Source organism: Nymphalis io, chromosome 13 (genome assembly GCF_905147045.1).
Source record: "Nymphalis io chromosome 13, ilAglIoxx1.1, whole genome shotgun sequence".
Classification (NCBI taxonomy): Eukaryota; Metazoa; Arthropoda; class Insecta; order Lepidoptera; family Nymphalidae; genus Nymphalis; species Nymphalis io.
The window spans coordinates 3220987-3241152 of record NC_065900.1 but is presented as its reverse complement, the minus strand read 5'-3'; the positions used below and the strand labels follow the sequence as shown (position 1 = coordinate 3241152).

Sequence of the window (20166 nt, the reverse complement as noted above, 5' to 3'; positions counted from 1 at the left end):
ATTTAATTTTTTACATGTATTTACTGATACATTTTTTCTTTTTTTTAATTTTGTTAAAACCGTTAAAATAACCGCAGATCACAATAAAAAATTGTGTTTTTTGTTTCACTGATTGTTTCAAAATAGTTTATGTAATTAAATAATAACAAATTATTATAATCTCGGCTATAAATAATTAAAGCCCAGACGGCCCAGTGGTAAGAACGCGTAAATTTTAACCGATGTTTGTAGGCTCAAACCCGGGCAAGCACCACTGAATTATCATGTGCTTAATTTGTGATTATATTTCATCTCGTGCTTTACGGTGAAGGTAAGCGTCGTGAGGAAATCTGCATGTCTCTAATTTCACTGAAATTGCCACCTGTATATTCACAAGCTGTTACGGCGAAATAATTTTAGAAAAAGATTTATGAGAGACTCCGTAACGTCAGGAATGAAAAAAAAAACAACATATTAAAATTACGTTTTATCAATTGCATGTATTTATAACATTATAATGATTAATTGAAATGGTACAATTGATGTTATTGACTAATACTATCTACGGTTACTATATGATTAGAAATACTAAGTACCTACAAATAATAAAGGGCTTAGTTCATTGAAATAAAAGCTCAACTGAAGTGATTAACAATTGGATCAAAGATTACATGACAAATTGAAATAGTATTAGTAGCTATTGTAAAACCATTTAGTGTTGCGTTTATGATAGTACATTGTTAAGTTTATATGTGGACTCGATGACGTTGCGCCCCTCATCTCCTGGCATAGGCCAGCCAAGCGGGTATATCCGGCTTCTGGAATAAATTAATATTATTATTATTAACTGTGACCAAATTGTTCTCCAAAGTACATATAGTATTATATATTAAATATTATTTTTAAATTAAATAATAAAGTAAATTCATTTTCAAATTTTAATTCGGCTTACGAGCTATTGGATAGTCCCAGGTTCGGTCCTGAATCTACTCCTAGCTTTACGCATTATTAGAGGAATAAAGAGCGTTATAGCTTTTAGTAAAAAATATATTAACTTTCATCTTTAATTGGATATATATATCATGGATTTTATTAAGTCGCAAATATATTATTCTTCACATTGGTTATTTTTAAGAAATTTCTTTAAAATCTCCTGCTTTGTTCATTTGAGAGATGTAACAGTTGAATACAAATCGAACATCGTGGGTTCAAATTCAGACGTACGTTAACACTAGTTGCTTACAAACGAAATGAAATAATGAACTACCAATGTAGATTAGCTTAGTTAGATCAAATATTTTCATATGTGCTATCATATTCCATAACCATCAGCAGAGCATGGTGTATGGTGAAATAAACTCAAAATCTCTTCCTTAATTAAACATTTATGGATACGGATGTCCGGACTGTTATAATTCATAATGTAAACCACTATACTTACATACATAGAAAGCAAATTAAAATATACGTAGAAGGCAAATATTATATATAAATACAATAGATTTTAATACATTTTCGAGTATCTAATTTACCAATATACAAGTAATTCTATTAGAACGTTGAACCGATAATTTTGAATGTTACCGAAACATAATACACAATATTAATATATTAATTATTTTATCGCATTAAGCGTAATTAAGGTTTGATTGAATTTCAAAATATTATATAATTAATATTCATTATATTAATTAAATATTATTACTTCGTTAGTGCGTAATATAATTTGTATTCAATTTGTTTTTTATTATTCATAGAAAATTTAATTCATTCTAAGTTATATCGTCATCGTCGTCGTATCAGCCTGTCCCACTGCTGGGCTAAGGCCTCCTCTCCCTTTTTGAGGAGACGATTTGGAACTTATTTCACTACGCTGGTCCAATGCGGGTTGGTGGAATACACATGTGACCGAATTTCAGTAAAATTAGACACATGCATTTTTCTTTCTGATGTTTTAGTTCACTATAAAGCTCGAGATTAATTATAATAACATATTAAGCACATGAAAATTCAGGGGTGCTTGAACGAGTTTGAACCCACGATCATCGGTTAAGATTCACGCGTTCTAACCAATAAGCCATCTCGGCTATATTCATACTAAGTTATATTGTAAATTATTTATTGATTTACTTATAATTAATATTATAAGCTGGTGTTTTGTTATACAATGATGCGTCCTTTTCTTACGAATTTCAAATCAATAATGACGGACAGAGGGAAATGTTTAAACAACCGCCACGCAAAGTTTTTAAGTAAGGGCATTAAATCTTATTGTGTATAACTGAAAATCGTTTTTAGTTTTAACAATCAACGTCCAAACAAAGTCTTACTACGATTCAAAATCATAATTGGTGGCGTATTGGCGATGTAAGCGATGGTTAACGTTTCATACAATGGTGATATCTATGGGCGTTGGTGACCACTTACCATCAGTTGGCCCACATGCTCGTCCGCCTACCTATACTTAATTTTTTTTTTTTTTTTTAATAAATAAAAACACATAGCGACACAAGTCAATGGAATTTAAAGGCACTCGGCAAAGACCATGAAATTATGATCATGATAATAATTAAATTATAAGTAAGTAAATAACAGCCTGTGGATGTCCCACTTCTGGGCTAAGGCTTCCTCTCCTTTTATGAGAAGAAGGTAAATTATAGTAAATTATTATGTAACATAATATATTTGTTTGCATATCCAGAGTTAACTTGGTGACAGGGCTAAGCTGGATAGGTACCACCCAACCAACACGTCATATTCTACCACGTCACAACAATACTTAGTATTGTTGTGTTCTGGTTTGAAGGATTAGTGACCCAGTGTAACTACAGACACAAGAGACATAACATCGTAGTTCATAAGATTTGTGGTGCATTGGCGATGTAAGGTATGATTAATATTTCTAACAGTACCAATGTAAATCGATCATTTACCAGTATATAAACCTATTTAATAAAAGAAAGAAATAAATTATTACCGTTCACTCGAAACCTAGTTATTTCATTCATAATTTAATTAAACTTCCAACATATCAGAGTAGGTATTACTTACGTCATACGTAAAACTAATTCAATTTCAAAAAGAATCAGCTATTGATTCATATATTATGATATATTGCGTACATAAACACGTGGTTAACCAACCATCGCTTATATGCAACGTTTCTGGAAAATTATTACGTTAATAACAAAGAAAACTTGACTATAAAGTAATAAATATCTAAAGTAAATCCCATTGCACATAAATGGCAGGCGGACGTAATATCAGAGGGATATTCAATGAGCTCATATTGTGGTCGTAAGCTATTTTAAAATCCCTTTCAAATGCAAGTAAGCGCGTATACTGTAAATATATTCATAAATATTGAATGATTTTAATATGAATGTTGAATATTATTGAATGAACATTAAAATTTATTTCAATCGTAGTTACGGTGTCTTTGAGAGATATATTCGATACTCGTCGATTGAGAGAAACAGATGCACTTTCGCATTTCTTATATCGTTGGTGGGTAGAAACATTCTAGTATTTTACATTTTGGGTGTTAAAAAAATCGAATTGAAAATTATCTCACAATATATTTTTTATTTTAAAGCCAGTGAAGTGATTTTTTTAATTTAAAATAGCGGTAATCGCCATCACGCATGGACATTGGCTTCATAAGAAATTTTAAGTAACTGTCTCTAACATCAATGCACCAACGACCTTAAGAACTTAGACGTTGCATCCCTTATGTTCGTGTATCGTCCGAATGGCTCACTCATCCTTTAAAGCGGAACACAACAGTTCTATTGCAGTTTGGCAGTCGAATATTTGGTGAGTACGTGATACCCACTCAGGCGGGCATGTATTTATTATTAATATTTTACTTGGTCGTATCGTTCTCAACAATTATAATTGTTCTCAAAAATAAAAAATACCTTTAACTACAAAATTATTATAGTAAGCTCACTTTTTCTGATAATTAGGGTTTTCATAGTATAATGAAATATAATTTATTTATTAACATATTTTTAACTAAAAAGAAATAATTATACAAAAATAACGACAAATGCCAAATCTAATTTCCATTTCAAACAACGTAGAAATAATATAACATACGTTAAGTAATATTAAACCAAACGTACTGAGAATTTTGTCTTATTTACTGCGGACTCTTTTATCCCTTATGAAATAACAGGCTAGTTATATACTACATACATGATTACTTTGTACTTTTATCTAAAACCGGATATCCGAATACAACCAAAGAAATGTATATTATGACGTACGATAAAATGATGTAAAGTTTTCGCATAATTTGTCTTTAAGCTTTGTATAGTTATTATTTGGATTTACATACGATAGAAGATAGCTATGAATATAATAATTTCAAGAGGCATCACGCAGAGATTATGGCAGTAGGTCATTATGTATTTGTTTTACAAAAGCAATTGTGTAATCTTAATTAATGAATTATTTGCTTATTTGACAAAATTGCTTAAAAATTTGATACATATTATTATTATTATTTTCTTTGATTTGTTAAAAAATATTTTTTTGATATAACACAGTTATTATTTTCTTTTCGGTATACAAAATAAAGAATTTTCCATTAATGACTCTTATTATTAATATTAATTGTTCCATTAAAAGAGAGAAAAGGGACAACTACAAATTGGGTCTCACGGTTTATAAGGAAAATAATAAAAAAAGTGCTTATATTTTAATAAAATTAACAACATTACGGTGATATTTTTAGGTTACTCTATGTAAAATATATCTGTTAGAAACCCGTCAGTTTTATAGCGAAGAGTACTTTACAAAATGAAAATTACTTTGATCCAGAAAATATAATATCCTTAATTTACAAAGTAATCGAGATGACTTTCGAAAATATATATTTATGTATTTAAAATAAATATATATTTGTTATTTTTATAGGTTTTAATAGGAAATAGGTACAGTAACAGCCTGTTAATGTCCCACTGCTGGGCTAAGGCCTCCTCTCCCTTTTGAGGAGAAGGTTTGGAGCTTATTCCACCACGCTGCTCCAATGCGGGTTATAGGAAATAGGTAGGCAAATGATATTAACCATTTTGTATATCGCTTGTATATCGTATGTGGCTGGCTTATTCACCCTTTAAACCGGAACAATATAAAATATTGCTGTATGGAGGTCTTTCGCCTTTCGCTGAGTTTCTTTGCCGGTTCTTCTCACGTCTGAGATGTTTATTTCCGAACCGGTGGTAGACTTATGACAACCAATAAGCAAGTGTATCGCTTCTATATTGAATAAAGATTTTTAACTTTGAATTTCTGTAAGCTCGTATAGCATACAATACATACCTATTTATTCGGACCAATATTCGACTCAAATATTTGTGCACTATATACATGTGATATATATACCTTTCAAATGATATAAGCTTCATTTCTCTGAATAAACTGTCAACGTCAATTTTCAAATTGAAAGTAAGCTATATACTCACTTCTAGATCCTTAGCCCAGTTGGAGAAAGCGTCAGAGCGTTTGCCAAACCTGTCGAAAAAAATAATCATGTTAATATTGAACACGTATTTTAATTTTTATAATCCGCACTTAAACCAATTGATTATTTATTTTTTTCTTACCATAATATAAGAAACATATTCTTAGAACAATTAAAATAATGTAATTTCAATATATATATTATATGTTCTAAATATAATTAAAAAAATAAGCCACCAACGGCATTCTTCAATACAATCGCGAAATAATTAACAATATTCATAGATGACATGATCGTATAACACGATATAAATGAGCCTTATAAATATTCAATAAAAGAAATACTAAAAAATCTACAATCAAGAAAGTAAGTAACACACATACACTCATATACATACTAAGAAACCCCAAAAAATATCACAACAGTGCCATTGCGTTACAATTTCATCTACTGGAGTCATGTTATTTGTCTAGTTAATAATCTTAATACAAGTATTAAAAATGAAATCATAAACAAACCGACATCATGTTTAAGTAAGACTAATATTGTTTAGTTTGTATTATCTAAATTAAAAGCTTGACTGTTAAATAAAATTTAGTCACTCGAAATTGAATTTATTAATTGAATTGTTGCAAGCCGCACTTGCAAGTAACACTTTAAATGAATCTCTTAATTATTGTGATACAATGTATATTTAATTGAAAATGTTATTTCTATCGTATTACAAGTATAGCAAATATACTGCCTTGTTTTAAAGGACCTAAAAATTGATAGAAAAAAAAACAATACAACATTTTTAAACGTCATATAATAAAAAATGTGATTGAAACGAATTTGATTAAAATTTTAGAATGTCAATTTAATTATAATCTGTTCTACTTAAACCAGAGTCACCTGCTTACTATAATCACCACAGTTAATATAATTAAATACGAGTATAAGCATTTTATAGGGCGTAAAATGTTACTGAATTCTTTACTATACAAGATTTAAATAACGTCTTTGATAACATTTGAATAGTTGAAACCCCTACCTTTGATCAAGGTTAATACCGCCATAACAGGGAGTACGAGAAATAAAACATGGATCCTATTTTAATCATCATGGTCTGGAGGAAATAGGGAAGGGTCGGGAAACATCGATATCGTACCTTGGTCGGGTGTGGTAGGAGTAAATGCGGTCTAGTTTCTGCAGCTGGAGGAGCCGCACGGCACGATCTAACAAGTCTGGGTCGACGCGATCTCCATCCGCAACGTCACGGCGGTCAATCCTGCCAATATATCGATATCGATATGACATGTAATCACAACACTAGCGTCGACCAAGATACGGCACCGATTTAAAAATCGGAGTCTTACAATTTGATTGAAGTATGTCGAAATTTAATTTTTTTTTTTTTTTTATTATAGAATAGGAAGGCGGACGAGCATATGGGCCACCTGATGGTAAGTGGTCACCAACGCTCTTAGACATTGGCATTGTAAGAAATGTCAACCATCGCTTACATATCCAATGCGCCACCAACCTTGGGAACTAAGATTTTATGTCCCTTGTGCCTGTAATTACACTGGCTCACTCACCCTTCAAACCGGAACACAACAATATCAAGTATTGCTGTTTTGCGGTAGAATATCTGGTGAGTGGGTGGTACCTACCCAGACGAGCTTGCACAAAGCCCTACCACCAGTATTAGGAATGTCTTGATTTAAATTATTGTTGTATGTGATTTAGGGGGTATTGACAATATCAAATAGGTTGGATTTTCTGAAAACGTCGCATTCTGTAAACAAAAACTGAAGCTGAAAGAAAACATGACATGCAAAATGTTTTGCGAATTCGTCACGGACTCTTAACTTTTTTGTAATAACGTTTAACACGGGTTACAATCTAATCAGAATATTGTTAAGTAAAGTATACATTAATCACGATATGTTTATCGATAAGCCAATATCGATACATTGCTAATTAATGTGACACTTCACTGACTCATTTAGTGACGCAAGCATAACTTTATGAGGATTTTTTGACGACTATATCGAAACTTAAACATTTTTATTTTTCTAAAATGTTTGAAGCATTACGTGAGTTTGAAATATTTTATATTTAAAAATGGAATAAGTAATTAAACATTCTGTTTCTGTTATTATATAAAACACTCTTAATTATAAAGACCAAAATAGTCAATGTCAATGTGTGCTATAACAAAGATAGAAGTCGTATATTACGCCAGTATGACACGTACTCAATTGATTTCCAAAATTTGTATAACAAGGAAGAATCACATGTGTATCGAAAGGTTTTTTTAAATATATATTTTTTTCATTAACTTAAATTAATTCTAAAATATACACATAAACGAATTCATTCCAGTAATTGATTGCTACTGGCAAAACACTTAATTAACCCCGTAAAATTAATACGTTAGCTCTCAAATTTCAAATACCGAATTCAATGGTCTGCGAAAGGCTGCCGACAATTGCCTGCAAATAATACGAGCCTTTAGGCTTAAAGAACATATGGCTTATAAATTAAATCAAAATTATATTTTTTTTACATTTACAGACAATATCTATAATTTATCGTACATTAAAACAAAAATTAAGTAATTTATTGTAACTGTTTTGTAGTTAAATAACTATGTTCGGATATATGGAATATGAGGATGTTACAAGAGGATAGGGGATTCGAAATCGGGCTAATACCAAGATAGTAATGAATACAAAAACATTTTTTTCATTAACATTACAAAACTTAATTCTATCAAATAAAAAATATTGTTGTAAGATTAAGAATTATAGAGTATGTGTCACTTCTCACAAGATTCATTTTTGAGAATGGAACAAAAGTATAACAGGAATATTAAGAATATTAGAAAACAATTAAAATAGTTTGAAACAAATTAGTCAAATCAGTGTCATTTTATCATTATATATCTATTAAGTTATCGTTAAGAAGGACTGATCTCCATTAAAATATAGATTTTTTATATAACAAAGACCAGTATTAAAATTTATGCAGTTTTAATGTTTTCATTCCATACTTTTTGTATTCATTTAAATTTTAGGTGACAACAACAAAAAATTAAATAGTATTATTGATGTACCTGATGTAAATTAACAAATAAATAAATTATTCATTATTTAAATAAAACATAATAAAAATATAATTTAATAACAAAATAAAATTTAAATTTTCTTGTATTTTTTCAGTGTCAAAATGTATTTTTTTTTTACAAAGTCAAAGTTAATAATTAGGGAAAGTAAAATAATATCTATTTACTAACACGCATTTCCTCGTAATCAGCTATTTTGGTAGTAATACATTGCCTCTAAGTCTATTTAAACAATACTTGAAAACTTTTGCAAAATATCATTTTTATATCATAAATAATCGAAGTTAATTATAATAATATCTAGCAACAATATATCTTATAATTATTCTAGAATACTATCACAGTAATACCTTCTCTTTCCAACTTAAGTTACCGCCTGTAACTTGAACTCGCTTTTCATGAGCCTTCATAACACGTCACGTAGGAAACATTTCGCAATAATGCGTAGCACCATTACTACGATAAGGGATTAGAATACAAAAGTGTTGGAACATTTTAAAAGTGCAATTCTGTATTCCTTTTTTTATGAAAAACGTGCTGTTTTTTAACATAATTTAAACGATTTCATAATTTGTCACGTTGCTAATTTTATTTCATTAATTAAAAATATATAAGTGATATGTTTTCAAAGTTTTATTATAATCTAAGAATAAGTTTTAATGTGACAAAGTTATAGATTTTATTAATATAATATTTATAATATATGTAAATAATTTGTGATATATTTAAAAGTTTTATACGATGTATGTGAATTGGAGATATATAGAATGAAATTCATGCAACCTTTTCAAGAATCAGCAGTTCTCATTAGAGTTTATAAAAAGTTTCTTATTTGCCTCAACTTCAGCTTCATGTAGAACTTTCAGTTGCAATAGAGTTAGGTTCACTTTCATTATTACTTTTTTTCAATAATTAATTCTATTTTTGAATTTTATATTGAAATCAAAACTATAACAGTATTTTCCAGTAGACTTTAGCAAGCAATTTTCAACAAGAATCGTAATTTTACAGGATTAAATGTAAAGCTACCTCCAGTTCGGAATGTAGATTCTACCGAGAAGGATCGGCAAGAAACTTAGTAGTTACTTAAGACAGTTCGATTAAATTATAAATATATATATATATATATATATATATATATATATATATATATATATATATATAAATCTGAAACTATTCCAATTAGATACTTCGACTTAATCGAAAACCACTATGAACAATTGAACACCTTTGGTTGTCAGGTTCTAGATTTATGGTTCAAAGCAAGTTATCAAATACTTCGAGAAGAGGTGTCAGTGGAGGTTCTATTACATAATTTTACTTAAGTTTCAAACTTAATAAAATATGTTAATAATTCCTAAATGAATGCATATTTCCCTTAACGTTGGACTTTCGCATAACACAAAACGTAATAATTGTTTTCTTTTTCAAATGGAATATTGTTTGGACTTACATACTACTCTTTTACAAATATGTCACAAACGGGACATATTATAAAAAATTTTTTGTTGATATTCTTATATATAAACATTATTTATCCACCAACATTGAATTATCACACGTATCACACCATATACCATTGTAATCTTTAATTATTTGATGGGGAATGAAAAAAAATTATTTCCATATAGAAATTTAATTTTATTAAAGTAAGAAAATAAGACCTATCGTTACGGTCACGGTAAAAAAAGAAATAAATGTGTAAAATAAAATGTATTTCAAAATTGTGCTTGTCTATTTCTTCTATAATGATTGCAATAGAACCAACTAAAGAATTTAATAGATGATTTTACTGTTAGCAGTAGCAGTAACATGGTAGTTCAAACGAGTTCCTACCTCGTCTCCAAGATATAAGAATTCAAGTTTTAAAAGAAAAACTTTTATTATATTGTGTTCGTGTAATACGTGAGGAAAAACCATAGGTGGTAGTTACGAAGTTTTTAATTAAAAGACGAATTATATACCACGACTTCGCAAACCAAAATCATTTTCATTTTTTTAAATAGTTTCTGATTTGTTATCCGAGCTATGGAATTTAAAAAAAAAAACTAATATTGGTACTTTTTTAAAACTTGGGATTATAACACAATTCTGTCAAAAACACCGACCGTAAATAAATCTTGAACATTAAACTTCCTCATTAAAACTTCTTAACTTTTTTCGATGACATCAGTTGAATTGTCAAACGTAATATTATTTAACTAAAACATAAAGCTGTACCTCATATTTGATATATCCAAGCGCTTTCCAACATTTCTATTACAATTTTCCCAGAGGACAACGGCTGATGTTCAACTCGTGAACAGTAATTTTCTGCTGTCATCTGGCCTATCTCGTCCTCTGTAATGTCACGCTTCGTCCAGTGGAATTACGAATGTATTTTACACCACATTTGCATTCTACAGTAATTCATCAAAGTATGTAGGTCTACTCTTGTATTATGTAGATTATTATGAGAGATGGAAATATTTTAGACTGTATAAATGCATATTCCAGTTAAAATGACGGACAAGAATTTACGATACCTACGATACGATACGATACCCTTAATAATTTGGAAACAAAACAATCAACAGGCTGTTTCGAATAAAATAAAAATGTACAACGAAAAATTAAAAAAAAAAAACGTGAAATTTTTAAGTTACGTTTCCATATTGAATAGAGATTTTGACAAGGACTTGTACAGTAATAGCTTGTTTATGTCCCACTGCGGGGCTAAGGCCTCCTCGCCCTTTTGAGGAGAAGGTTTGGAGCTTATTCCACCACGCTGCTCCAATGCTGGTTGGTAGAATACACATGTGGCATAATTTCAATGACATTAAACACATGCAGGTTTCCTCACGATGTTTTCCTTTACCGTCAAGCACGGGATGAATTATAAACACAAATTAAGCACATAAAAATTCAGTGGTGCTTGCTCGGGCCACGATCTTCGTTTAAGATTCACGCGTTCTAACCACTAGGCCATCTCGGCTATTCTCCAAGCATGATGTCTTTATACGGGCGTCAGTGACTGTTACTAGTAATTATTAGGTGATCAAAACGATAATGAAATGTTCCTAATGATTTTGAGTGATTAGGAATTATATAACAATCAATAAAACACCATCTTTATTATCAAAATAATTAATAATGTCAACGACTCACAAATTAACACAGATCTAACTCTCTGAAATATTAATTAATATTTTTGATTAAATGATAACAAGATAACAATTAATATTCAATACTAACGTTATTGAAATGCGATAATATTTTTTTATAATAGATAGGCAGACAACGGACGGAAATTGCGAGTGCTGCCGAACTCTTTCGCTGACTGCCAACCTTCGCTAGTCGGAATGTCACTCGAAGAAGAAGAAAGAAGGCAGACAAGGCATGTGTTTCTAATGGCAAGTGGTCACCCAATGTCCATACACATTGGCTGTGGTCATAATGTCACCAATGTAAATAAATATTTGCACTATAGGAATATTAACCATCCCTTACATCGATAATGATTCGATGGTAGGGCTTAGTGCAAGTTCGTCTGGATAGGTACCACCCACTCATCAGATATTCTACTGTAAAACAGTACTTGGTATTGACGTGTTCCGATTTGAAGGGCGAGTGAGCCAGTGTAATTAAAGGCACAAGGGACATAACATCTTAGTTCCCAAGGTCGGTGGCACATTGGCGATGTTTTACATTTCTTACAATTCCAATGTCTATGGGCGTTGGTGATCACTTACCATCAGGTGGCCCATATGCTATTAGAAAAAATATATATATTTCCTAAAGTCTGCATTTAAGTCGTACAATTCTAGATAAAACGTTGGAAAAAATAACTGTATCGCTGAAATAATCCAACCATGTGTGGTAGACTATAGACGCCCGTATCACGAAGTAAATCTCAAAGTAAAAGGAACATTCCTCTTTGGTTAACCCGCATCAAAACGTTATCGTATCAACGAACGTAATAACATGGATCGAGGAACACGCTTGACACATTTAAATAAATTATATTTAATTATAAAGTATTATCTATATTATTTATTTTCTTCTAAAATAATTGTTCTAAATATCTTATAGTAGCTTTAAAAAAACGACGTAGTTTAGCAAATTTTAAAAGAAGCGGTAGTGGTACAGTTAATCCGTTTCACGGCGTAAATGTTGTTTAACAAACCCGGATATGACCAGCCTTTGAGTAGAATGGTTTGAAAATTGCATCATAATCACACAGATCTCACAATTTTTGCCTTTATCGTTTAGAACTTAAAGCTTATTTTTCTTTATAGTAAAATCAAATGTTGTTAAGGGTCAGGCGTAAATTAATTTTTTGTGAAAGAAATAGGTCACAATAATACTAAGTAAAAATATAGAAACATAATACAAATAATATTACTTATGTATATTGTAATTTAAATGTGCCAAAAATGTTATTTTTTGTAAAATTGTGCAAAATTTCAGCTTAAACTGTTAGATGAAACTAGATAAAATAAAAAAAATAAATTTTTAAATTAAATCATATATAATATAAACAGCTTTGTTGATAATTAGACGTTTCCAAGATATATAGTTATTATTATAATATAGTTTATAATATAGTTTTATTATTATTTTTGGAATTATCTTCCCTTTCAAGATTTTAAAGGGACAAATATACTAACTTAGCTCCTTAGACTATCAATTGAATATTATTATCAAGATTTTTTATTCAAATAAATAATATAATATCTATTTAACGTTCAGTACATATATTTCATATGTAAGAAATCATATAAATAACATTTGAAAGCCTTTTACTTTTATTATTATACTATATAATACCAAATCATTCCATCGCAATTTATTATTAAAGCTTAAATGTATTTAACTTCAAGATTGTGAAAATAACATATATTTAAGTGGTTGTAAATGAAACGTAAAGAGAAATTAAAATCGTACCTTAGAAATGAAGCCTCGAATGTGCAAATAAAAGAAAATTAAAAAAAAAAAATAAGGTAAGTCAAATAAGCTCTTAAATTATTCACTTCATCCCCTAATTACTTTTCTCCTACGCCTCTAAAGTACACTTTAAGTTAAGATTACAAACTTTCCTTAGATCCTTCGACCGGGATTATGTAGCAAATGCAAGGAATTTTAATTTTTTTCTACATTTTTAATAACTTCAAATTAATAATATTTACGACTTGATTTCATGATACAAATATTTCATTGCATTTTTTAAAAATTAGAAGCAAACAGCCCGTCATGGTGTCACTGACACCATGCGTTCTTACGCTGTCATTTCCGTTTCTACGATCAAATACATTGTCCAGTCAGCTTCATATGTAATGTAACAAACATGAATATCAAAGATACAATATTAATAATCAATATTTTCATAGTATTTTCCATATTTTTAATAATATAATACTTCGGATGCTTAGAAACCACTGGTGCTTTGATTGTTACTATTTTAATGACGGCTTGAACGAACTCATATGTTTGACGACGTTCGCGCTTCGATATATTTGGGCAAAATGGATTATTTAATTAATAATTAGATTGATTGTATGAATATGAATAGATATTCCAATGTTTCAATCTCGTGTTTGACGGTGAAGGAAAACATCGTGAAGAAACCTGCATGTGTCTAATTTCATTGAAATTTAGCCACATGTGTATTCTACCAACCAGCATTGGAGCAGCGTGGTGGAATAAGCCTTAGCCCATCAGTGGGACATTAACAGGCTGTTACTGTACTGTTTCAATGTTTGGTAATGTTATCTGTATCTTTATATAATATGAGGCCTGTTCGTATAACTGCACTGGTTCACATATTAAGCTTAGTAATAACATAATAAATTACTAAGACAAAATTATTGTGTTTTCATTGTCCAAGCGAATTCGATCGTCTTACGTCCAAATTAATCGCTTCTCAATTAGTAAAAGACAATGTATAAGCGATTGATCATTTAAAACTAGTTTGAATAGGATAAATTGTAACCATTGTTATTTCATTATCCATTATTTCCTTTATCATTGTTAATGGCTTCCAAGATGAATACCACAATGAATTTTAGATGTGTATGAATACAAAATCACTAATACTGACGCAAACTTATAATATTTTTATTAATATATACAGATTTAACATCACAAGCATATTAAAGTATGGAATCTCATCTTATATGACTTACATAAATATCAAATGTAAAGTGCTACTATTGAACATATATACTGGTTTTAATTTATTATAATACTTGATACGTATCCGCTTAGTTGGGGTTAATGAAAATATAAGTTTCTTATAAGTAAAAGCCGATATGGCCCAGTGGTAAGAGCGCGTGAATCTTAACCGATGATCGTGGATTCAAACTTGGGCAAGCACCACTGTATTTTCATGTGCTTAATTTGTGATTATAAATCATCTCGTGCTTGACGATGAAGGAAATCATCGTGAGGAAACCTGCATGTGTCTAATTTCACTGAAATTCAGCCACATGTGTATTCCAACCCGCATTGGAGCAGCGTGGTGGAATAAGCTCCAAACCTTCTCCTCAAAAGGGAGAGGAGGCCTTAACCCAGTAGTGGGACATAAAGAGACTGTTACTAGAAATAAAAGCTAAAATATAAAATTAGGAACTTAATTTCATTTCCATTGGAAAAAGTCGATTGAAAGTGGTAAATTTTTTTACAATCTTTTAGCTTTTCGAAGATGATTGAATGACAGATATTGAATACTTATTGTATTGTTATCATATAATACTGATATCCTACAAACCGATTTCGACTACGTCCTATACTCAACGTAGACCAACCGACAGCCCAAAATATTCACAATATAATTATATACAAACTCAGGTCATAATTCATCGCTCACACAGTCCGATAGGACGGCAATTCGATACGACCGGAAAGAGATGGTATATTACGGAAACGTCACTGCCAACCACCTAACTCCTGGCTATTATTAAGGATTTATTGATAAAAAGTCCAACCTAACTTCCATTTTCCTGATCCGCGAATTGAACACGTGACCTCATGATCTACTACCTACTAGCTACTAGATCAATAAGGCATTTGAGTTTTAATCAGTTATCATCATCATCAAGATAGCATGATAAGCATAATTATATTAAACGTATTTTTAAGCATAAATTGCATATGTGATCTTAAAAGTAATAGAATTCTCTAGAGTTCCTTGAACTGCTTCAAAACTGAACAAGAACACTCTATTGTTGGCTGAAGTCCAAGTCGTTATATGCTGATCTCCCCTCTGATGAAAAACCGCGATAATATTTGGCATATAAAGCAATTCCTATTTAGGTAATTTATCAAAAACACTACAATACACTTAGCACTTGAATACTTGGTGATAGCTATCATGTAGGGTATTGCATAGAATTAAACATGAAAGGAAAATGTAATGCCCTTATCTACTTGATACTAAAGGGGTTATATGGATGAGGCTTTATTTTTTTTAATTACGTCACAAAAAACGTAAGCTTTTACAACATTTTAATTCACCTATTTATTTAATGTAGGAAAGAAATATAATATTTTAATATACTTATTTTAAGTATGTTATAATAAATTACGTTTGTCATTTCAAAATCAAAAAAAGCCGTAAAATGTGCCAATTATACCTTGTACTTACCTGTTATTATTATTATAAGGCCAAAAAAACAACGAAATAAAGATTACATAGTTAAGTTTAAATATAAAACGTCTACATGCTTATGGTATGGGTTTTATATCAGTTTTCTGTCAGCTATTACTCAAGGCGATCCATTAAATTTCGTAAAGGTTTTAAGAATCGAATTAATCTACTGGATATATTGAAATACATTCTAAGGCGTGATATATATTGTATATTTAATTTATATTTAGTATCCAAACATACCTTGGTCTAGCAGCCTGAGTGTAAAGACGGTCCAGCTCCTGCAGCATGCGCAGAGCATCAGCCATATCATGAGGGCCGTCCTCACGAGCTTCGGCCAAACAGACCATGGCCAGCACCACGGCAATAGCGAAGACAATCTTCTTGTTGAGCATGATGTCTGATAAAGAACAAAACACGTTTAAATTATACCAAGAATAATTTCTACTTATTCTGAATGGGCATTTTTTTTTAAATATACATATCAATAAATCTATAGTCTCAGCTTTCATTTCAAATTATAATAATATTGTTATGAAATGGACACAACTGTAATTCAGGGTTGACAATTCTAATCAATGAATTTTACGGTAAAATGAGCAAGGGCGGCTGAAGCTAGGGAATTATGCTGATACATTCCTTTTGCCTATATTATAATACATATCAAAGGAACCGTGTATAAGGTCGCGACATAATTAAGATATTTTAATGCTTCGTTAAGTAATTTCGAAAGAACCAATTTTAAAATCCGTGACAGGCAAAGGTATAAGGTTATTCGGTCAATTAGAATTCTGAATTCTTAGTCATTCTTATCTCTCTCTCGTGTCTACAATTACATTGATGCTTTTTTAATGGTATGTAAATGAAATATGAACAAACTTTTGAACGTATTAGATTTACTTTCATATTAGTTAAATTGCTAAAGTTTCCATTCTTCTATGTTAGTAAATCTCTTAATGTTAAAACGCGGGAGGAACTAATAACGAAACTTATTTAATTTATTAAGCGTATATGCATATCCGTCAGAACTACGACGGGTATTAACCGAAGGTAGGGCCTTGCGCGAGCCCGCCTGGGTAGGTACCACCCGCTTATTCTACTGCAAAATAGTAATACTTAGTATTGTTAAGGAATGGTTAATTTTTCTTATATCGCCAATGTCTACGAGTAATGGTGACTGCTTACCATCAGGTGGTCCATTTGTTTGCCGGCCTGTAATATAAAAAAGTCACGCTTTGATATCCGGGCAAGCACCATGTCGATTTTATGTGCTTGTTATGTGTATTGTATACATTATCTTAAGATTTCAATACTTAATTTGAAGAGTGTAGATTTCGTTTTATTTTATAGCGTTACAACACCATTATATCAAATATTAAAGCGTAACTGTAGTGCTGTATCAAAATGTATCGGTCTGTGTATTTTCGATTACTTTATTTTTGTGAATATTCCGATGGTGTTGCAAATAAATATATACCGTAATTTAACGGTTATGAAAAACATCAATATATCATATACGAATCTGCCACATGTATATCTACTATTTTGCTCTGGAGCAATAAAATAACCTCCAAACCTTTATCTTGAGAAGAGAAGAGGACTTTGCTCAGTAGTGGAGATTTAGGAGTCGTAACTTCAATTTTTACGAACAAATTTGAGATAAATTGCCTCACGCTTGGGACTCAAAGTTAGTTCTGTTCGACTTCCAATAGTGACAACATTTATTGTATCACTTAATACTAAGAAACAGAAATTGTCCAATCACTAGTCAAAGATATTATAAAAGTAAAGTTTCAACCAATCAAATCAATCAATTACGAATCTGCAGATTTCTTTACAATGACTTCAGATCTTAGAGATACCAAAAAAAATCGGACACGGATCATTAAAACCTTTCGTAAAACTTATAAGTTAAAGTTAAACTTTGAAAAGTAATCGATATCATTAAGATTATATTTCAAAAATTAATCTGTACTCAGTTTGTCAAAAACCCCTATTGTATAATGTCCAAGCTGAAGTTTCGTTTGACTTTGGATTACACCGTATGAAACGTCAAACTTTTTCATATTAATAAAAGTTATTTTTTAAACCGCAAGTAATTGGGTAGCGATTACTGCTACAAAGGACTTGTAACATTATTGGATTTCGAAATACAAACAAATATTTATTTTATATATAAACTAGAAAAGCCCACTAGTCGTTGTTCTAACGAAACCAGACAGTATAATAAAACTGAATTTATTATACTGTCTTGTGTGTGAGGTGTTAGGTCCCACTCATCAGATATTCTACCGCTAAACAGCAATACTTAGAATTGTTGCGTTCTGGTTTGAAGGATGAGTGAGCCAGTGGAACTACAGGCACAAGGGACATAAAATCTTCGTTCCCACGGTGGTGGCGCATTAGCGATGTGAGGAAAGGTTAATATTTCTTACATCGCCAATGTCTATGGGCGGTGGTTATCAATTAACATCTGGTAGCCCATTTGTCTGTCCGCCTACCTATAACATAAAAAACTCTATGCCATTTTCTGTACCCTGGACGCAAATTTTAATGATGATCGGTTAAGTATTTAAGATGTAAAAGCATCTTGAACACACTTTTCAATTTATAATATTTTTAAGAACACCTTATAACAAGTACTAGATAAAATCAAAGTTGTTACACAATTATCTCATTTAACGACATATAAAACCTCGATACGCTTGTTTGAATTGCATCTGTAAAAGACTTTAATCTTCAAAGCATAGTGTTTCCTTCTGCTAATTAATTGATGCTACACTAAAGTGATGTAACGATTATTCTACATATAGCTTGTATTCGATTAAATTTTATTTTTGTATGTAAATGTTTTCACATATTATAAATAATATTTTCTAATTTTATAACATTTTACATAGGAAATTAATAAAATTTAACTTTTCGTCTTAGAAAATTTTAAGTACTGCTCTTAAAGCTACTGTGCTAAATATATTTTGCAAAAACTAATATTTAAGCATATATTGTGTGATTTTCATTTGTTTTTACAAATAAAGATGACGAATAGCCAAATTCGCAAATGATTAAAAATCGTTTTGAAAGTTAGCACAATTAGGCTTTAAAAGAGGTAGACTGTTAAATGATCCAGAAATGATGGCTAGAGTGCCACGATTTCTGGATCATTTAACAAGAAATATTATGTATCTCTTAAATCGACAATATACTATTAACCTTGGGAACTAAGATGTTACGTCCCTTTTGCCTGTAGTTATACTGACTTACTTAATAATAAGTGTGACTGTTTGACAGTAGAAAATGTGATATGTGGGTGGTACTTACCCAAATGGACTTGAACAAAGTCCTACCATCAAGTAAGTCGATTAATCGACTTGATTTGAGTAAAATACCATGCTTGGTTACGTCACTAATCCCACGTTAACTGTCTGATCTAAATTGTAACTAATTAACTTATACCTTTTTGAACGAAGGTTTATTTAAAGAGTTCTCTTTTAACTCGTCGTATATTTATTTAATAATTCCACTAATTCATATGCTTCGTCGGTTTTCGCTTGAAAATGTTTAATTGTACTTAATTTTATATTAACCGGTTCAGTTAATAGCTAATACATTTTTTTTAATTACTTTTTTTGTTTTTCTGAATTTCCGCGAATGTTTTTAAAACCATTGTTGGAAAAAAACTTTTAATCTATTTTGTTAGTCATTCATTATTTATCAAAAATAAATGAAGACAAAGTGGTTGAAGGTGTTATGTCGCGTTTTTAAACTTTTTGAATTTGTTACGTCTATAAACATTTTAAGTTACTATACACAGAACGGTACCTTCAGCTCTCACGTTTTAAAACTTCAAGTGCTATAAGCGTAATGGATAAATGGCCTATTACATGAATAAGTAATCAACTTAAAAACTGACAATTACTTTAAATCACCTTTTCTAAATATCATATTAGTTTTGAGCATTTTCTTTCAATAATAATGTCA

The 20166-nt window shown here is 30.4% G+C and overlaps 1 protein-coding gene across 1 annotated transcript in view; it reads right to left on the bottom strand.

Annotated features, from left to right (window-relative positions):
• Window positions 1–480: 480 nt before the first annotated feature.
• The window catches only part of LOC126772881 (uncharacterized), a 31476-nt gene continuing 11790 nt past the window's right edge, over window positions 481–20166 (bottom strand). Inside the window, exons 2-5 of the mRNA XM_050493487.1 lie at window positions 16432–16588; window positions 6600–6719; window positions 5451–5499; window positions 481–797 (exon numbers count right to left, since the gene is read on the bottom strand). Of these exons, the coding sequence (XP_050349444.1) occupies window positions 756–797; window positions 5451–5499; window positions 6600–6719; window positions 16432–16583 (363 nt within the window). The 5' untranslated portion in view covers window positions 16584–16588 and the 3' untranslated portion in view covers window positions 481–755. The remainder of the gene's footprint in view (window positions 798–5450; window positions 5500–6599; window positions 6720–16431; window positions 16589–20166) is intronic.